This window comes from Ursus americanus, chromosome 2, assembly GCF_024610735.1.
Source record: "Ursus americanus isolate L20-20 chromosome 2, mUrsAme1.1.p, whole genome shotgun sequence".
NCBI classification, from domain to species: domain Eukaryota; kingdom Metazoa; phylum Chordata; class Mammalia; order Carnivora; family Ursidae; genus Ursus; species Ursus americanus.
The window spans coordinates 102,578,744-102,596,338 of record NC_142128.1 but is presented as its reverse complement, the minus strand read 5'-3'; the positions used below and the strand labels follow the sequence as shown (position 1 = coordinate 102,596,338).

The 17,595-nt window shown below is 48.6% G+C and overlaps 1 protein-coding gene across 2 annotated transcripts in view; it reads left to right on the top strand.

The window, feature by feature from the left end:
- KIF26B (kinesin family member 26B) overlaps positions 1–17,595 on the top strand; it is a 422,711-nt gene that overhangs the window by 286,839 nt on the left and 118,277 nt on the right. For both annotated transcript variants that reach the window (XM_045796283.2, XM_087859572.1), the window contains one exon: positions 8,499–8,682. In XM_045796283.2, the coding sequence (XP_045652239.1) occupies positions 8,499–8,682 (184 nt within the window). The remainder of the gene's footprint in view (positions 1–8,498; positions 8,683–17,595) is intronic.

Genomic DNA, 17,595 nt, shown 5'->3' with positions numbered 1-17,595 from the left:
AGGAGCTTCCAGAACGACTCTGGTGGTGAAGCTCTTTAGCTGGGTAGCAGGGTCACCCGCCGCATGTCTGCAGGGTCCTTCACGCTTCTCCTTATCTCTGCTGCCACGGAGCCAGTACAAAGTTGTCAGTCGTGCTGGGTGATGGGAGTCCTCTCATCTATGCATTTTAGCAGCGGACTCTTGAACACAGAGCGGCTGCTGGGTGACTCACAGATGACTTTCGCGATATCCACAGCCCATTGACTGCATAGTTGTTTTGTGCATAGCTGCCATCCGGTAAATACTGATGGGCTGATGGAGTTTCCAGAGCATTCAGATGCATTCTAAGCAGCTCGCAGCCTTCCGTTGGTGTCTGTAGAGGGAGCGGCACGAGGTCGCGGAGGATGGTACCTCCTAATGTCTGTTGTTATTGTCATGCAAGGGCTCACTCCGGGTTGGGACTGTAGGGACAGAGAAACCATTTTCATATAATTTGCCATTCACGTCCTAATTCTGGGCATGACCTGACTCACTCAGCAGACACATTTCCCCCTGTGCTATGAAGGTACGTTGCTAAGCAACCAGATCAGTAATTGGTAAATGCTTATATATGATTTGATTTGAGTCCACACAAAAATATATAACTGCTTTTTGGGGGGGCGGTCTTCATTATTAAGCCAATGATTATCATTTGGCTTTATTTTGCCCAAATAAAATAAAGTAACTGCTCTCATTTATCAAGTTGTGTAATAACATGACACCGTGGACAAACCTGAGTCCCAGACGCGCGAGAGCTTGAATCCTGATCTCAAGTATGAGAATCACTAGTCCCACAACTGTGGAGAAAATCCAGTAACTTCTGAGCTTTCCTTTTTTTTTTTTCAACTTGTCATTTGCATTGCAAATGCTACAGACACCAACCGAAGGCTTCGAGCTGCTTAGAATGCATCTCTGAGTGCAATCCTGAGTGAGGATGGGTGTGACCACGGGTGGAAAACGCTTTAGAAGGAGTAAGGCCTTCCAAGTTCTGAGCATCATCTAGAACTTTCCGTGTGCCCTAACCCCAAAGGCTGGATGGATTGGGCAGCACTGAGCAGTGCACAAACTGTCCCCTCAACAAGGCACAGAGCTCTGGGGCGGGTCTGGCAGGTGTAGAAGAAAGGACGCGCGGTATTGACCTTCAGGGAGTTACTACCTCAGTGTTGGAGGCAGCTCTAGAAAACCAGACAGAGAAGCCCAAGCACCCCCCCCCCCCCGCACAGAGCAGCATCTCATTAAGGGTTGGAACCCAGAATAGATTCTCTCAAGACCAATTGCTCTAAGACTTCAAGGTGATGGATGAGGACCCCCGAAGGCTGAGGGAGTTGATGACGGCAACTTACACAAGTGCTTGAAGAATGGGCAGATTTTTAAGAGAAGAATACGGGTGAATTCATAGAAATGATCACTGTGGGTGAGCGCTGGGCATTAAACTCTAGACGTCAGTTCATTTTCAAACTCTAATCGCGTCCGGCTGCACTGTTGTGCACAATGTGGAGTGACGTGAATGGTCAGCCATGTTTTGCTCCTGACGGTAAACATTTTATTTGAAGTCATGTCATGAATTATCTTCCTGCACTAATGAAATGGATCATTTACATAAAAATCAGAAAAACCCCAAGACCCGTATGCTCTTCGGCCTCTGGAGACATGGAAATGACCGCGCGGACAGCCGGTTACAGCCTGGAAAGGTGGCGGAGAATGCTCTTCTTCCCTGCTGGAGAGCCTCCAAACAGTAGTGTGCATCGCGGTGATGCCTGAACGCTTTCCAGTCGGTGTGATTTCAAAACGATGCGTAACTGGTGTTTTGTTGCTGTTGTTTTTGCTTTTTTTTACACCCGCATGGACATCCTACCTGTTTCCAGAAGCTTTGCTTCAGACCACTGGTTCTTGTCACATATCCTCTCTACTTCTAATAGGGTTTATCTTCTTCGACCCCCGCATCATTGACCCCACGGATTTCCGAGGAGCTACGGTGATCTGTCAAATCATTGCTCATTATCAGGCGGTCTTAATCCTCTGAGCACTGAAACATTTTATAAAGGCACAGAAACCATCGCAGCCCATGGAAGCCCCAGCCACTGTCGCATTAGATGGAAGTGTGGGTTGTCTTTTACATGCTGACAGTGGACATCCTGTCACCGTCGTCCCCTCCTGGGTCAGGACCCTCTCCATGCAGCAGATGTGGAGCAATTCTACAGCGGATGCCTCACCAGCCGATGGCCCTGGGTCCTTTTTAGTAGAGCTTGAACGACCTCTTAACTCATATAAACCGTTTACCCACCTGTCTGAGCATCCCACACTCGGACACCCCCCTCATATAAGAGGAAATGCTCTCTTGGGGCGCCTGGCTGGCTCAGGTAGTTCAGCATCTGACTCTTGATCTCAGCTCAGATCTTGATCTCAGGATCGTGAGTTTGAGCCCCAAGTTGGGCTCTGTGCTGGGAATGGAGTCTATTGAAAAAAAAAGAAAGAAAGAAAGAAAAGAAAAGGAGGAAATGCTCTCCAAATGTGGTCAGCAAAACATGGTATGTCAAATTTTAAAAAGGATAGTGAGTCCTTAAAAAAAATGACTGTCCTGTCTTAGACTCCTGCCTGTTCCCTAAGGAAAGTTCTATTCCTTGCAAAGCTAATAATTCTTAAGAGATTGTTAGGTCAATATTTTAGTAATCTCTACACAATAAGGGTGGCAGACCCCAATTTAACTCCCATGAGATACACTTACCATGAAGGGCTTTCCATTTAAGCACCCCACAATTCTGAAAGTTCAAGGTCAATAGTCTATCACACAAATGCAAAAAAAAAAAAAAAAAAGAATCCTCATAAAGTCTCCCTCTGATCTATATAACTGAGACCTAAGATTTTCCCCCCAACTAAGCTACATTTACCAGATAATTATTTGCCTCCCTTTTTTTTTTTTTTTAAATAAGATCTGGGTAGCTCTGGCCAATGAGAATAAGTAACTGTCCCATGTGAAGGTCATTGCAATTCCGAACTGAATTCTAGATTCAGATAGCATCCCACAGTGTATTAGGATAGTTGTCTCCTGGGTGAGGTGACAAGGCTAGTAGTGAGAGAAAGGGGTAGAACCCGGAGGGAAAAACTGGGCTCACCAGTTTAAATCCTTGCCAAGTTCCCAGCCTCATAAGGCTTAGCACGGCGCCACTTTCCTTTTAGGTGTTCAGTAAATAGGAATTTCATCCTATTAGACTATCTTTTTTCTTGAAATAAGGCACAGAGAAGTAAATGAAGCTTATGGATATTTAAAGATGTGTGCTGGGATGAATAGCTTGAAGTAATATATGATACTATCCGTGATAAGAACGAGACAAGGAAATATAGCTTATAGTAGTGTTTCAGGGTTTTTGTTGTTGTTGTTGTTTGAAATCTTCTAAGACTCATTTGCTTTTCTCCCCATGAAGAAAGAACTTATTAGAAGGCATTAATTACACAAAATACACATCTGGCCAAAATGTCTTTACCTTTTCAATTCTTTCATGACTGCCTCTCCTTTATGTCAGTGAGTAATACAATTATCCATGAGTGATTTCTGGACCTTAACCTTCCCCTCTCTGCCTGTCATTGAAGTGTTATATAACAAAAGCAGAAGCTGGTGACTTCCAAGAAATTGGAACATGTAAGACAGATCAGATCAAACAGCTGGCTATAATGATGTCGAAATCGCAGTCACATGTTCTCGTGAATATAAGGCTCTAAAATATGGTTCTTATTTTTCAAATTCTGGAATTCTCTTTGGTACCTTTATTTCATATACATGTTTTAAAAAGAAAGTAATTTTTAACTGTATTCTCAAAATAATTTCCTCCGTTACTCTTTTTCTGCATTGAAGCCAACAGAGGCTTCCCTAAATGGAATTTAGTGATTCCGGGAACCACTTCTGAAACTTGGAAGAGATTTTGGAAATCATCTGATTCTTCCAACGCATGCATCCTTCCCCCTGATAGTCCCTGGAAGTGGTTTTCTAGCTCCTGCTTGGGCACTTCCGGTGACAGGAAGCTCACTATTTCATGAAGCAGACCCATGACTAATGGGTTACTCTAGTTTCTAGAAAGATAAACCTTATACTTATAAACCCAAACTTGTCTTTACATCTCGCCTACCTGTTTTGCTACCTATTTAGAGACAGTGTTGTACAATATGGGGCAGGTAGACCTGCAGTCTCAGCTTCACTACCTAAAATCCTACAAAGGGCCATCTCTTAAGAACTTCCTGTGTATTGCACCCCTAATGTACAGTCTTATTTCATCTTCCTACTAAGTCTACAAAGGTAGGTACTATTTTTGCTGGATCTTACTATGCAGAAACTGAGGCTGGCAGTCATGTTGGTGACAGTGATGATGATCGTGTTGGGTGCCAACGACATGCCAGGTGCATGGAGACCCTTCATATACGTTATAAACAAGCGGGATTGAAGTGATTGCCCATTATCTGCCCAGTGTCTGAAGAAGCTGGACGTCCAGGTTCAGGTCAGATGCTAAAAGGACTCTGGATTTAATGCTTTAAAGTCCCGTTTCTTTGTGAAATGGGAGGACTGTTGTCTGCTGTGCAGGTTTTCTGAGATCCAGTAGGATAGCCTGTGAAATTTTTCTTGCTTGAAAAATACTTCCTGCTACATATCATTTATTCATTTTTTAAAAAGATTTTATTTATTTATTTGAGAGAGAGAGAATGTGTGCACTAGAGCAGGGAGGGGGCAGAGGGACAAGCAGACTCCGTGCTGAGCGTGGAACCCAATGCAGGGATTAATCCCACAACCCAGAGATCACGACCTGAGCTGACATCAAGATAAGGATGCTTAACCAACTGGTCACCCAGGCGCTCCTATTCATTTTTTTGAAGACAGTTTTTTAGAAGACTCTTCCTTCCCTTTTCTCCTGGTTTATATTCTCCCGCCAAAATATCCCCAGATCCTTCGGTCTTCATTCATTCATTCAACATATACATATGTTCCTTTGGCCCCGTTGGGTTTATATTCTAGAGAGGAAACGGACAATAAACACCACTCATGATAACTAAGTAAACCACGTGCTTCGTTAGAAGACAGGAAGTGCCGTGCAGGGGGTGGGTGGGTAAGGCAGGCAGGGTAAGGGAAATGAGATTGGGCACAGGCACTGGTTCATTTACTACGGTTGTGTCCAGTGTCCCCAAAACTTAGTGGCTTAAGTCAACAATGATCACTTACTATCTCTCATGGCCTCTGGAGTTCAGAAATTTGGGACAAGACAATGAGGATGGCTTATCTCTGCTCCCAGTGCCTTGGGTCTCGGCCAAGAGACTTGAAGTACGGCCCCTGCAATCATCTAAAGGCTCATTTACTCGGGTGTCCTGTAGTTGACTCTGGCTATCTACTGCAGTCTTCAGCTCTTCTCTGCATGGCCTTTTCCTTGGGACACGGGCTTCCTCACAATGGGGAGGCCAGGTTCTAAGGGTGAGAGAGCCGGTAGAAGGCATATTGTCTGTTATGACCCAACCTTGGAGGGCATGCAACATCATTCCCACCACATTTTGTTGGTCAAGGCAGTTTTCAAGTTCCACTGAGGTTCGAAGAGAAGGAAAAGAGACCACGCCTGTCAATGGAGATGCATCAATGTCCTGTCCTAGGAAGAGCATGTGGGATGGGACATGTACGGGTGCGGCCATCTTTGGAAAGTACAGTCGGCCATGGCGCGCAGGGTGGGTTCATTGATGTGGTAACATGTGAAGAAAGATTTGAAGGAGGTAAGGGAGTGAGCCATGTGCCTAGCTCTACGTGGGGCAGAGTGTTCCAGGCCAAGGCAGGAGCCTGTGCAAAGGCCCTGCAGCGGGAGTACCAGGAGTATTTGGAGGCTAGTACAGCTGGATCAGAGTAATTGAAGACGAGAACAGGAGGAAAGGTGGTCTGAGGTAGGAGGGAGGATGTGTGTGAGGCCTTGTAGGCCACTGTAATTACTTTGGCTTTTACTATGAGATGAGAAGCAAAGTGAAGAAGTTGTGGGTTTGGGTTTTTTGTTTTTTTTTCTTAAGATTTATTTATTTTGTTATTTGAGAGAGAGAGAAAGCACAAGCAGACTGAGAGGGAGAAGCAGACTCCCCGCTGAGGAGGGAGCCCGACGCGGGACTCGATCCCAGGGCACTGGGATCATGACCTGAGCCAAAGGCAGACGCTTCACCGACTGAGCCCCCCACGTGCCCGAGGAGTCGTGTTTTATGAGCAGTTACGTTTTAAAAGAACCACTCTGACAACCATGTGGAAAACAGCCTGGGCGGTGGGGGTGGGGAGCTGGTGGGTGACAGAAGAAGGGAGACAAGTTAGGAGACCCTTCTAGGAAGCCAGGCACGAGGGGTTAGTGGCTCGACGGAGACAGTGGCAGTCAGGGTGGTGACAGGCGGGGGATCATGGATACAGTCTGGAGTTAGAGCCAATACGGTTTCCTGATGGATCAGCTGCCTGGTGTGAGAGAAAGAGGGGTCAGACATGTTGGGGCCATTGCACGGATGGAACTGTCATTTTCTGAAAGGGGGAAGTCCCAGGGCACACAGTTTTTCAGGAGAAGATCAAGAATTTAGTGTCTACGTCCAAGACATTGATTAGATATCCAAATGGAATTGTTGAAGAGGTAGTTGGGTAAATAAATACTGAGTTCCAGAGAGAGCTGGAAATAAAAATTTAGGGGTCACGGGCATTGCGATGTTATTTAAATGGTGCTCCTGGGGGATAACAGCTAGAGACTGAGGGTAGACGTGAAGAGGACTGAGGACTGAGCCCTGCCCCCACTGAGAAGAAACCAGCCAAGAAAACCGGGAAGGCATGGCCAGGAATGTCCTGGAAGCCTCAGGAAGAAGGTACATGAAATTGAAGGATATAATCAGTGCTCCGATGGGTCAGGAGAGACGAGGCTGAGAACCACGCCACTGAGCTACCCCCCAGGTCATCCCAGTCAGGACAAGAGCAGCTGCAGAGCCGCTGGGGGTTGGATTCCCCCACTGGAATGAGCTCAGAGGCGGAGAAGGAGAGGAACCAGAGAAAGCAAGGACAGACAACTCTTGCTCTGAGTTTTGTGCAAAGATGAGCAAGGAAACAGAATGGGAGCTGGCTGTGGAAAAAAAGAAGACGTTTTGTGTTTTTCCTTGAAGATGGAAGCATGCTTGTATGCTGTTGGGGATGATCCAGTATTTTCCAGAGTGAAAATCTGGCACTGTAGAAGAGAGAGAGGAGGGAACCCTGGGGTGATGTCCTTGGGAGTGCCCCGCATATATGCTTAGACTTCCAGGACCCTCAGTCTCCCCCTCTGCTGGGGCTGGGAGTGGGGCGTGGGTAGGCGTGGGTGGTAGGCATAAGAAAGAGGAAGAAGCCAGCTGCCCACTACCTCTGGAATTAATCCAGAAGTGAGTATATCAGAGCCTCTGCAATGACGTTGCCTCGTGGCCCCCTGCGTTGATCTCTCACCCCTCCCCACCACGCGCTATAAGAAGAATGTGGTGTACGTGTTGCGGAACATCTGTGTGGTAGGAGACGGGATGTGAACCCCCAAAGGTGTTAGCGATGCCGCCAACCGCCCTCCCGCCTTTCCCCAACTGCCCTCGCAATGCCACCTTTGATGGCTCTGACCCGCACCCCTGGCACTTGCCCACGAATTGCATTTTTTTAATTTGAGAGAGAGCGAGCACAAGCCGGGGGCAGGGGGCAGAGGGAAAGGGAGAAGCAGACTCCCCCGCGGAGCAGGGAGCCTGACAACGCCCGGGGCTGGATCCCAGAACTCTGAGATCATGACCTGAGCCGAAGGCAGACGCTTCACCGACTGAGCCCCCAAGGCGCCCCCATGAATTGCATTTTGTATCGAAAGACCACCCTGCACAAAGCCCGTTTTCCACACGAGCAGCCGTAGTCTCAGTGCCGTATACCCTGGCTGGACTCTGTTCTGATTTGGTGTTACGTTTCCAAAACCAGGCTCATTTATGTTTCCCCGTGGTCCCGGGCGTGTGTTTTCCTTCCGCAACCACACACATAGCGAGCCTGGATTGGTCGCCACACGGTTCTTCATCAGGCTGGTTGGGATTTTACAAGGTGTTTGAGTTTCTAAACAGCTAGTAAGGTCTCTCACACTTGAGTTCATACCAGAGAAGTGGTGGGATGATTAACCTCAGAGGGGCTGTTTTTCCCCAAAGACGACCAGCTGTATCCACGCTTAAGCTAAGTATGGGTCACAGACAAGTCTTTAGGAATCGTGATTGCAGAACTGTGCAATTGGACGGCTTTTTTTACTTCCGTCTAAGTGACTGGGCGGCTCACTGGGTTCACTGGGCTGTAGTAAGGGGCCGCTGTCGAGCCCCTGGAGGATGAACAGGGAACTAGCCAGCTTCAGGAAGAACCGGTGGTTCTTTAAGAGAAAGAGGATAAATAAAGTAAGCCTGGCGTATCTGATTGGACATCGGACCATACTTGCCCCTCATTGTCCCTTTTCTGCCCTTTTTCCTTCCAGAGCTGCCCAGAAGTTAAATCTGTCTTCTAAAAAGAAGAAACATCGACCTTCCACCTCTTCTGTGGCCGAGCCTCCTCTCTTTGCCACCAGCTTCAGCGGCATTCTGCAGACCTGCCCTCCCCCGGCCCCCCCCTGTCTGCTGCGGGCCGTCAGCAAGGTGAAGGACACGCCAGGCCTGGGCAAGGTAGGCGCTCGGCGGGCAGGGTGGTGCGGCAAGGGGAAGGAGGGGAACCAGGAGCCCAGTTCGGTTGTGAACACCAGAGGGTGACGGGGAGAACAGGAGACAAAATTAAATTCACTTGGAAGGACCATAAACTTTTCTTTAGTTACATGCATTGCATAGCAAATGAAGACGATCAGATTATTGGAGATCTGATTGGGTTCGGGCAGGAAAAAACAGCTGCGGGGTATTGACAGGACTGTAACCATTTGAAGAAAAGACAGAAAGACACAAAAGACGCAGGCAGAGGCAGGAGCCCAGCAAAGATATAAATCCTGAGAAGGAGGCCTGCCAGCAGGCCAGGGCTATTAGGAGATGCGGCTCCGCTGGGTTTGGGGTAACTTTGTTTCCAGGCATCACCCCAAACTCTCCGTGCTGACATGGGCGTCCGGGCGAAGTCACCGTCGCTCTTGCCCTCCAGGTGGGAAATAAGCTGAGACTTCTAAGAACATTTACCCCAGGAAGGCGGCTGCTGTATTTCTTTCATTTTTGTCAGGAGTAAGACGGGGTGCACAGCCTCCTCGCCAGTGCCTCGCCGACTTCACATGATCCGCCCGGGCTTGTTTCTGGAAAGTTGTAGGTCTGGCTAAGGGGGCGGCTGCCGTGCTATGAGGCTCCAGCTCTTACTGTAGAGATCTCTTTTCCCCTTGACCCCCAGTCTCTGCTGTTCAGGTTCATGGTCTTCCCGTAACTCTGAGTCCTTCTGGAGTTTGGGGCCCTATGCCCCTCCTTCTCCCCGTTTCTCTGCCTCCTCCCATGCTCTCCCCCCCCCCCCCAATTTCACTGCCCCATTGGGAAAGTATTAACTTGCTCTGTTACTCTTCCCAACGGCGTTTAAACTTTAAGCTTATGTTGAACAGAGCAATACTTACTTCAGTGGAAAGCACCCAGCTCTGGAATGTTTCATGGCATGGGGCAGGGTAGGCAGTTGTCAGCTGATGGTTTTCCCAGCCCTGAAGCAAAGTAGGCAAGAAGGCTGTAGGGCTGCCCTGGCCTCACCAGCCGGGACGGAGATGGTGAAAACCCTTGGGACCAGGATCCCTCTCTAGGGAAGGACTCACGGGGTTGCCGCTGAGGGAGAGCAGGGACACCCTCACGGGGGTAATTTTGGGTGGTCAACATGCTGCCTTCTGGGGAGGGTGGGCACAAGTAACTGCAGGGCGTTAAAATCTTTTCCTTTCTTTTTAATCATGCTGAGATACATGTAACATAAAATTGACCGTTGGAGCCATTTTTGAAGTGTACATGGGCTCTTGCTTTGCTGAGGAGTTTGGAACTTCGGTGCCAGAGCAGAGCTGCCCTGGTTGAAATGAAGATAGCTGTAGGCTCCTCTCACTTTCTGAGCCACAACCAACTTCTCCTTTGAACAAGTGTGAACAAATATTAAATGTTATCACTTTGAGGGCACGCGATTATTGGCCAACCTGGCCTACTCACATACCCCAACATAGCCGGATCCAGGATGCCTCAAAATGAACCACGTAAGGAACCGTCTCCCTGCCTCTGTAACCGTGGTCCTCTCTGTGGTTCCTGCCAGGTCAACATACATCCATCTTCAGGTACGCCTGGGCCCCAAGCCACAGGCCTCCGGTGTTCTCTGTCCCTTCCCTAACCCTCCTCCCTGAATTCTGAGACAAGGGGACCAGGTCATGAGGGGCTGAACCAACAACAGAGAGAGTGTCACCAGCCAGGAGGGTACACCAGCACTTGCATCAAAATAGTTCGGAGGGCTCTGGTCAGATATAAGCAGACCAGATATTATCCTACACACTAAGTAGGATTATAAATAAGATAAGCGGGTATAAGACCCGGTATAACCACAATTAAGATTATAATCATTAGTCAACGAAAGCTTGCAAAAACACTTATTTTTTAATGGAGGAGATCCTCTGTCTCACGCATCTGCAATCCCATACGCTTCTGTGAGTGGGAGAGAAAGGGGTGACAGGGGCGTTAAGTGGCCAGGAAGGGCAGGAGGCCCTGCGTGTGTCTGAGGAAGTGTGTTGTGAACGGGGCCATCAGACTGGGCGTCCCAGGAGGTGACGGAGGAGGCAGCTGTCCGCCAAGTGTGGTGGGGGGCCTTGGTGGGAGGAAGTGACCGTGGGAGGGAGGGACTCAGGAGGGAAGTAGTAAGCGTACCCTCCTTGAAACCGTGTGTATGGCTGGAACAAGAGGTTGGTGAGAACTCTCATCCCGCCGTCTCCTGCGTGGGGAGTGTCTGCTCCGCACAGTGCTGGGGGCCTGGCTGCCCGACCTCAGCGGAGGCTCATTTCCCACACCGCTGCTCTCCCACCCGCTGCTACCTCACTGTAGGGAGCTGCAGCCCTTACCCATATGGAAGGATTCATTCCTGTCAATGTAGCTCTGCTGCAGAACTTACATAGCAGCATCTCTAAGACATACAGTGGAGTCTAATATGGAACATAACCCGTGCTATATATAAATTGGAAGTGGGGAAGCTTGATGGAATCGCCAGAAGCAGCTTAATTACTGACACCTGAGGTGGGGGCGGGGCGCAAGCCCACCTCAACCCTGACCTCTTGTGCCTCAACCACCCCCAGGACTTCCTCGGGAAACTTGGGAGGCTTTCACAGGTATGGAAGAGGCTGATGGGTTTTTCTCGATCAACCCTCTCATTTAGTGAACAAGGTAACTGAGGCCTCAAGAGGGTAAGAGGTCTTCCGGTGCCTCCTTAGTCAGGAGCATTAAGCCATTTTAATTTTCCAGGTCTCACTGCGCTGCCACTAGATAGGCATGATTTGGGGGGTGGAGAGAAGAATGTGAGGGGGCCGCAGTGGTAGCAAAGTAACCATGAGATCCAGCCGTCTTCATCCAGTGGAGGCTGGGAGAGAAGGGGCAGGGGGAGCAGCCAAGAGCAGACACACGGGGAGATCAGAGGCGCTCCATGGCGCTCCCTGCTGGTGTCACCAGCTCCCCCCTCCACCCAGAGTCCCTGCAGCCCTGGGCACTGCTTGGGGCAAAAGCTCTTCCGGATGGTGCCGGAAGAATTCGCAATAACTTCATTGTCCTTGGAGCTGAAGTACAGCAAACACAGGAAACGCCCCGACATCATCGGCACCTGGGGCTCTGCTGGGCACACTGCCGATGTTCATTGAGCACCTGTTACGTGTCAGGCACAGAGCTCGGCACTAGGCTTGTAGTCGTGGACGGACTAGACAGGATGCCAGTCCTTACAGCACTTATAACCTTGCGCCTTGTTCCAGTCAGTCTTAGAAATCTCAGCAATCTGGAGCCCTGGGTGGCTCAGTCAGTCAAGCGTCCGACTTTTGATTTCGGCTCAGGTCCTGATTTCAGGGTCGTGAGATGCAGCCCTGCATTGGGCTCCGCACTGGGCATGGAACCTGCTTAAGATTCTCTCTCTCCCTCTGCCCTCCCCTCCCTGCTCACACACGTGTGCACAAACACATGCTTTCTCTCTCTCTCTCAAAAAAAAAAAAAAAAAAGAAATCTCACCAATTTGGACCGAAATGAAGGACAATCTGATTTAAGGAAAAGTTGGAATTACCTCCAAGACATGTAAACAAAACTACCCCAAGTGGTCTTGTAGAGACATTCTTAATGAATAGAGAAAAATGATGAGTGGATGCAAGCAGCTTAGTCCCCGTTTATATTTCATTGATTTGGCTTGTATGTAAATGATACGTCTAATCTGTTTGAAAATGGCTCCTTCTCCTAAGTCCATAAACGCTCCTTGTGAAATTTGTTTGCACAATTAATTAACATCCATGTTTAAGGTTCATTTGTTAGTTGTCACAGCTTAAAGTCAGCGCTCTTTGTCTTGGATTACAAGCTTCTAGAGCAAATCCCGTTATCTGTTGAACTCACCGCGTGTGTCGCCGTGCCACCATGCCTCCCGTGCGTAGCGCTTCTGAAGACGAGGCTGGTACTGGTGACAGTCGTGTCCACCCCTACACTGGCTAATGCTCCTCTTCCCAGAAGAACACCTGAAGGGAAATCCATGAAGCACGAGGGCGGGAAGGAGCCTTCTTTTTCCTTTAGAACCTCCGGGAATGCCTCCAAAGCACGGAAGGAGAAGCACCCAGCCCGTTTTCCCTCAGTCATGTTTTAGGGACTATAAGAAAACTCTTAGAGGTGAGTGCTAGCAGCAAGAGAGCAAATTCTAGAGAATATGGAAAGATCACAGAAAATGGGATGGAGCGATCATGAAGAGGCATGATGGAAAATTAAGCTGGGACAGGTGTTGGGGAGGGCTCGTTGTACTCGATTCACTCAGTGAATATCTGTAAAGGTCCTACGTCCCCACAGGACACAGGACAGCGGAGCTGGTTGGCCGCTCTGGGCACATCCCTGTAAAGGAAGGAGGGGGCATGTCCTGATCTCCAGGAACTCGAGGCTCCCGTGAAAACATTTGCCTGGCGTGCAGCCTCAGCCACCGCTCCTGGGCCGTCAGCGCTGTTTCCTGCTCCTGGGGATCCCTGCTAAGGGGTCCCCACGTGGTGTCCATGTGGGGGCTCCCCTTACCATCCACCCACACCCATCTGTGCATTTCTCAGGTGCTTCCCCGAGATTCCTCCTCTTCGGGCCGCCGTACAGCCCAGAGACAGGGGACTTAGTGGCGTCCTCAGAGTCGCGATTTAGAAATAGACTTGCTTGTCTGGCTGGATTACATCTGCTCTGCAGTAAAGACTGGGGCTCATCGGTCTTCTCAGCCCTTGATTTTAAGCCGTCTGTGTTGTATTCACTATTTTTCAAACCCAGTAGCAGCATATTTTGACCTCTATTAAAAGATATGTTCTCTAAATAATCTCTCTCTCTCTCTCTCTCTCTCTCTCTCTCTCTCTCACACACACACACACACACACACACTACTTGGCCAGTGTCACCACTAGGTCCTACATTATCTAGATTCAGCTTCATTCTAAACAGTCTCTTGTTTGATGTGGAAGCTCATAGCGTAGAAAAAAAGAAATAAAAGAACCATGTGAGTTTCTTCGTGGAGACTATTTTTCCTTTACAGATTTATAAGCCTTTTTACGGCCAAAGTCATGCGATGATAGGCACACCTCAGAGATACTGCACGTTCGGTTCCAGACCATGACAATAAAAGCAAAGATCACAGTCAAGTTGGCCAGATGAATGTTTGGTTTCCCAGCACATATAAAAGTTATGTTTGTGTGATACTGTGGTCCATTAGGTGTGGTAGCATTAGGTCTAAAAAAACGATGTACTAACCTCAATTAAGACGACTTTATTGCTTAAAAATGCTCCCCATCTGAGCTTCCAGCAAGTCGTCATCGTTTTGCTGCTGGCGGGTCTCGCTTCCACACTGGTGGCTGCTGGCTGGCCAGGGCGGTGGGCGCTAAGGTTGGGGCGGCCACAGCAATTTCTTAAAATAAGACCACGATGAAGTTTGCCTCATCGATGGAGCCTTCCTTTCATGAAGTGTCAGCCTGTCGTTTGAAGCTTTGAAGCCAGGCATTGTCTCCTCTCTGGCTGTGGAAGTTCTAGATGGCATTTTCTTCCAGCATAAGGCTGTTCCGTCTACACTGAAATCTGATGTGGAGTGTGGCCTCCTTTGTGAATTCTCTCGGCTGGAGCTTCTAGAGAACTTGCAGCAGCTTCTCCGTCAGCACGGGCTGCTTCACCTTGCACTTGTATAGAGACGACTTCTTTCCTGAAGCCTCGTGAACCAGCCTCTGCCAGCTTCAGACTTTTCTTCTGCGGCTCCCTCGCCTCTCTGAGCCTTCCCAGAGTTGGAGAGAGTCCGGGCCTTGCTCTGGGTGAGGCTTTGGCTTGGGGAATGTGGTCGCTGTTTGGTCTTCTATCCAGACCACAGAAATGTTCTCCACGTGAGCAGTAAAGCTGTTCTGCTTTCTTATCATTCATGTGTTCACTGGAGTAACCCCTGTCATTTCCTTCTGGAACTTTCCCTTGTGGTCACAGCTTGGCTCACTGCTTGGTGCAAGAGTCCTCCTTCCATCCTATCTCAGCTTCAGCACACCTTCCCCACTCAGCTGAATCACATCTAGCTTTGATTTAAAGTGAGAAACATGTGACTCTCCCTTTCATCTGAACACTTAGAGGCTACTGGAGGGCTATTAATTGGCCTAATTTCAATTTTGTTGTGCCTCAGGGAACAGGAAGACCCAAGGAGAGGGAGAGAGACCAGGGAATGGCCGGTCAGTGGAGCAGTCAGAACACATACCATCTTTATTGATCAGGTCACTGTCGTATATGGGCACAGTGTGTCGTGCCCCAATTACAATAGTAACAAAGATCACTGATCACCATAACAAATATATGAAAAAGTTTGAAATACTGTGCAAATTACCAAATGTGACATGCAGACAGGCAGTGAGCAGGTGCTGTTGGGAAAATGGCGCCAGTAGACTCACCACAAACCTTCAATTTATAGAAAATGCAATGTCTGTGCAATGCAGGAAAGTAAAGCACGATGCAATGCGGTCTGCCGGTACTGAACCCCTGCGACACTGTCGGGAGAGGAAACATTTCTGACATTCTGATTACAAGACGAAAACAACAAGACAAATTTCATTAAAATCAGAGGTTTTAAAGGTACTCATGGAGCTCTTATTTATTCAACAAGAAGAAATGGCTGGTGTATCTCTCCCTTGTTCAGGAAGTGATGCCAGGTTATGTGGAGGAGAATTTCACGCCTTACAGTCCACCAAGGTCCAGGTTATTTAAACAGTATGCAGATTGTCACATTCCTCATTATCGGTTCTATCATTCCTCATCCCGAAGCGCTATCAAAGAGAACGGGAAAGCCTTGAGCCAGCCTTCGACATTCATTTCAAGTATACATAAAATGATAGAAAACTCCGGAGCCCGCTACTCACCCACCACTGACCACTCCATCCTTAAAAGCTACAGATGGGAAAAGTGACTTCTGAGCTCTCTATTTCTGTGTGCTGGAGGGGGGCGGGAGCAGAGGGAAGAACGCATAAATAATACAAAATAATTCATCAGGACCGCGAGGCTGATAGCTTTGTAAATTAAGTTGTCAGCTCTTCTGGAGAGTCAACTCGTGTGACCTACTCCCTAATTACAGATATTCCTGTCTGTGCTCTGCTGGTTTTGCTTGAGTCGGCTAAGCTCTTGTCTTTGGGGTTTGGTTTTCCGTCCGTCCTCCCTTTCTTGTTCCGACCCCTCCTCCAGACTCATTCACCTGGGTGGGTCCTTTCCCCTCCCACCCCCCCGCAGCCCCCCACCCCAAGCAGAGGTTTCCGCGCGGCCCTAGCGCCCTCTTCGTCCCGAGCTGCTCTCCCCGCCCAGGCACCCCGGGCTTCTCCAAGGGCCAAGCTGTTTCTGGAGCAAACCCGGATGCCCTCAGTCATGGGGGCTTTTGTCTACACCTCCTGCCATGAGGCTCTCGCATTTTTCAGCTTTCATTCTTGGAAACGAGAGGGAAGTATTAGAAGATGTTCTCCGTTAAAGGCCACTGGACAGAAAGGGTACCGGTAAAACACGTGTAAAGAAAGTGGGGCACCATTTGGCTTTTCATTACTAGCGTGACTGCCTTTAATACTGCTGATCGACTTGTATGGAGGTAATTTTCCATGGTTTTTAGTATCAGAAGGAAAACTAGAAGGGTAAGCCGCACATTTCAGCTTCTTTAGATCTGATTTTGGACAGGGGGCTGCATTACCATATATAAAATATCCCATTTGGGGCTCTCTTTGCCCGGGATATCTACAAAGAGCCAGCTGGGTGGAAGGGTTCTCGGGTAAGCAGGGAGGCATAATGGGTCCAGCAGCCTGGAGTTACCTGTCTTAGGTCTTGGTCCATTATTATAGTGTTCAGAGCACAGGAAAGGGAAGAGATTTTTAGGTCCATTTTCTCCATAGGGCTGCTACATTTTCCAGTTCTCTGAACTTCTGCCTGCCTTAGGTGGGTTAGGGGGCCTTCTGAAACCTTCTGGTTCACGCTCCAGAGACGTGAAGTCCTCCAGACCCTCAATTTCTCTAGGTTGTAAACTTCTTGGGGGAAGGGAATTATGTTCTTTCTATCTTTGTACCCCTACAGTGCAGCTTCCATGAGGGACGCTGAAAACATGTTGCACGTGTCCACGTAATTCTGGTTAGGGCCTGGGGGGGTTCTGATTGGGTGTCGAGTATGTGTGGGATCCATCCTGCCTGGTGAACGCTGTGCAGAGGAGGCAGAAACATCGAGAACATCCAGATGACAAAGACCCTGGAGGTCCTTGCCCCACTGACCCGGGACAGTGACATGCTGCCTCATGCTGGCACCCTGGCAGACAGCAAAGGCAGTGGACACCCCTCACCGAGGAGGCTTCTAGAACACCATCTCGTCAGATCCTCTCCATGTGACTCTTAGGAAACCGAGGCCCAACAAGGTGAAGTACCTTATCAACCCGTTTATGTGGGAGAAGAGAGACATTTTAACTTACGAAGCTGATCAGTCATGAAGCCTTTAAGACATAATTTGATGAGAGATTGTTCATCTTTTGCCCCATTTTGTGATTTTCAGCTTCAAATCTACTGGCTTCTTTTTTTAGGGTATTTGTGTGTGTGTGTGTGTGTGTGTGTGTGTGTGTGTGTGTGCGCGCGCGCACGGGGGGGGGGACATGGAAACACATAGAAAGAGGAAGGTGATTTTTCTGAGGGGACTTTTTAAAGGCTAGAAACCTGTGCCATAATTGGAAAGGTTCGGGGCCCCTGGAATACAGGTAATCCTAATTAGCATGCTGACTTATGGAATGAAAGCAAGAGATAAAATGAGGGAATCCTCTCTGGAATAAATGCCACGTTCTCAATTAACCAAAGGGCAATAAGATGGATTATAATGCCAGAATAGGGCTTTTGATCATTCTTTGTCCAAAAACTACTTTTTGGTCAGGCTCAGCACAATTAG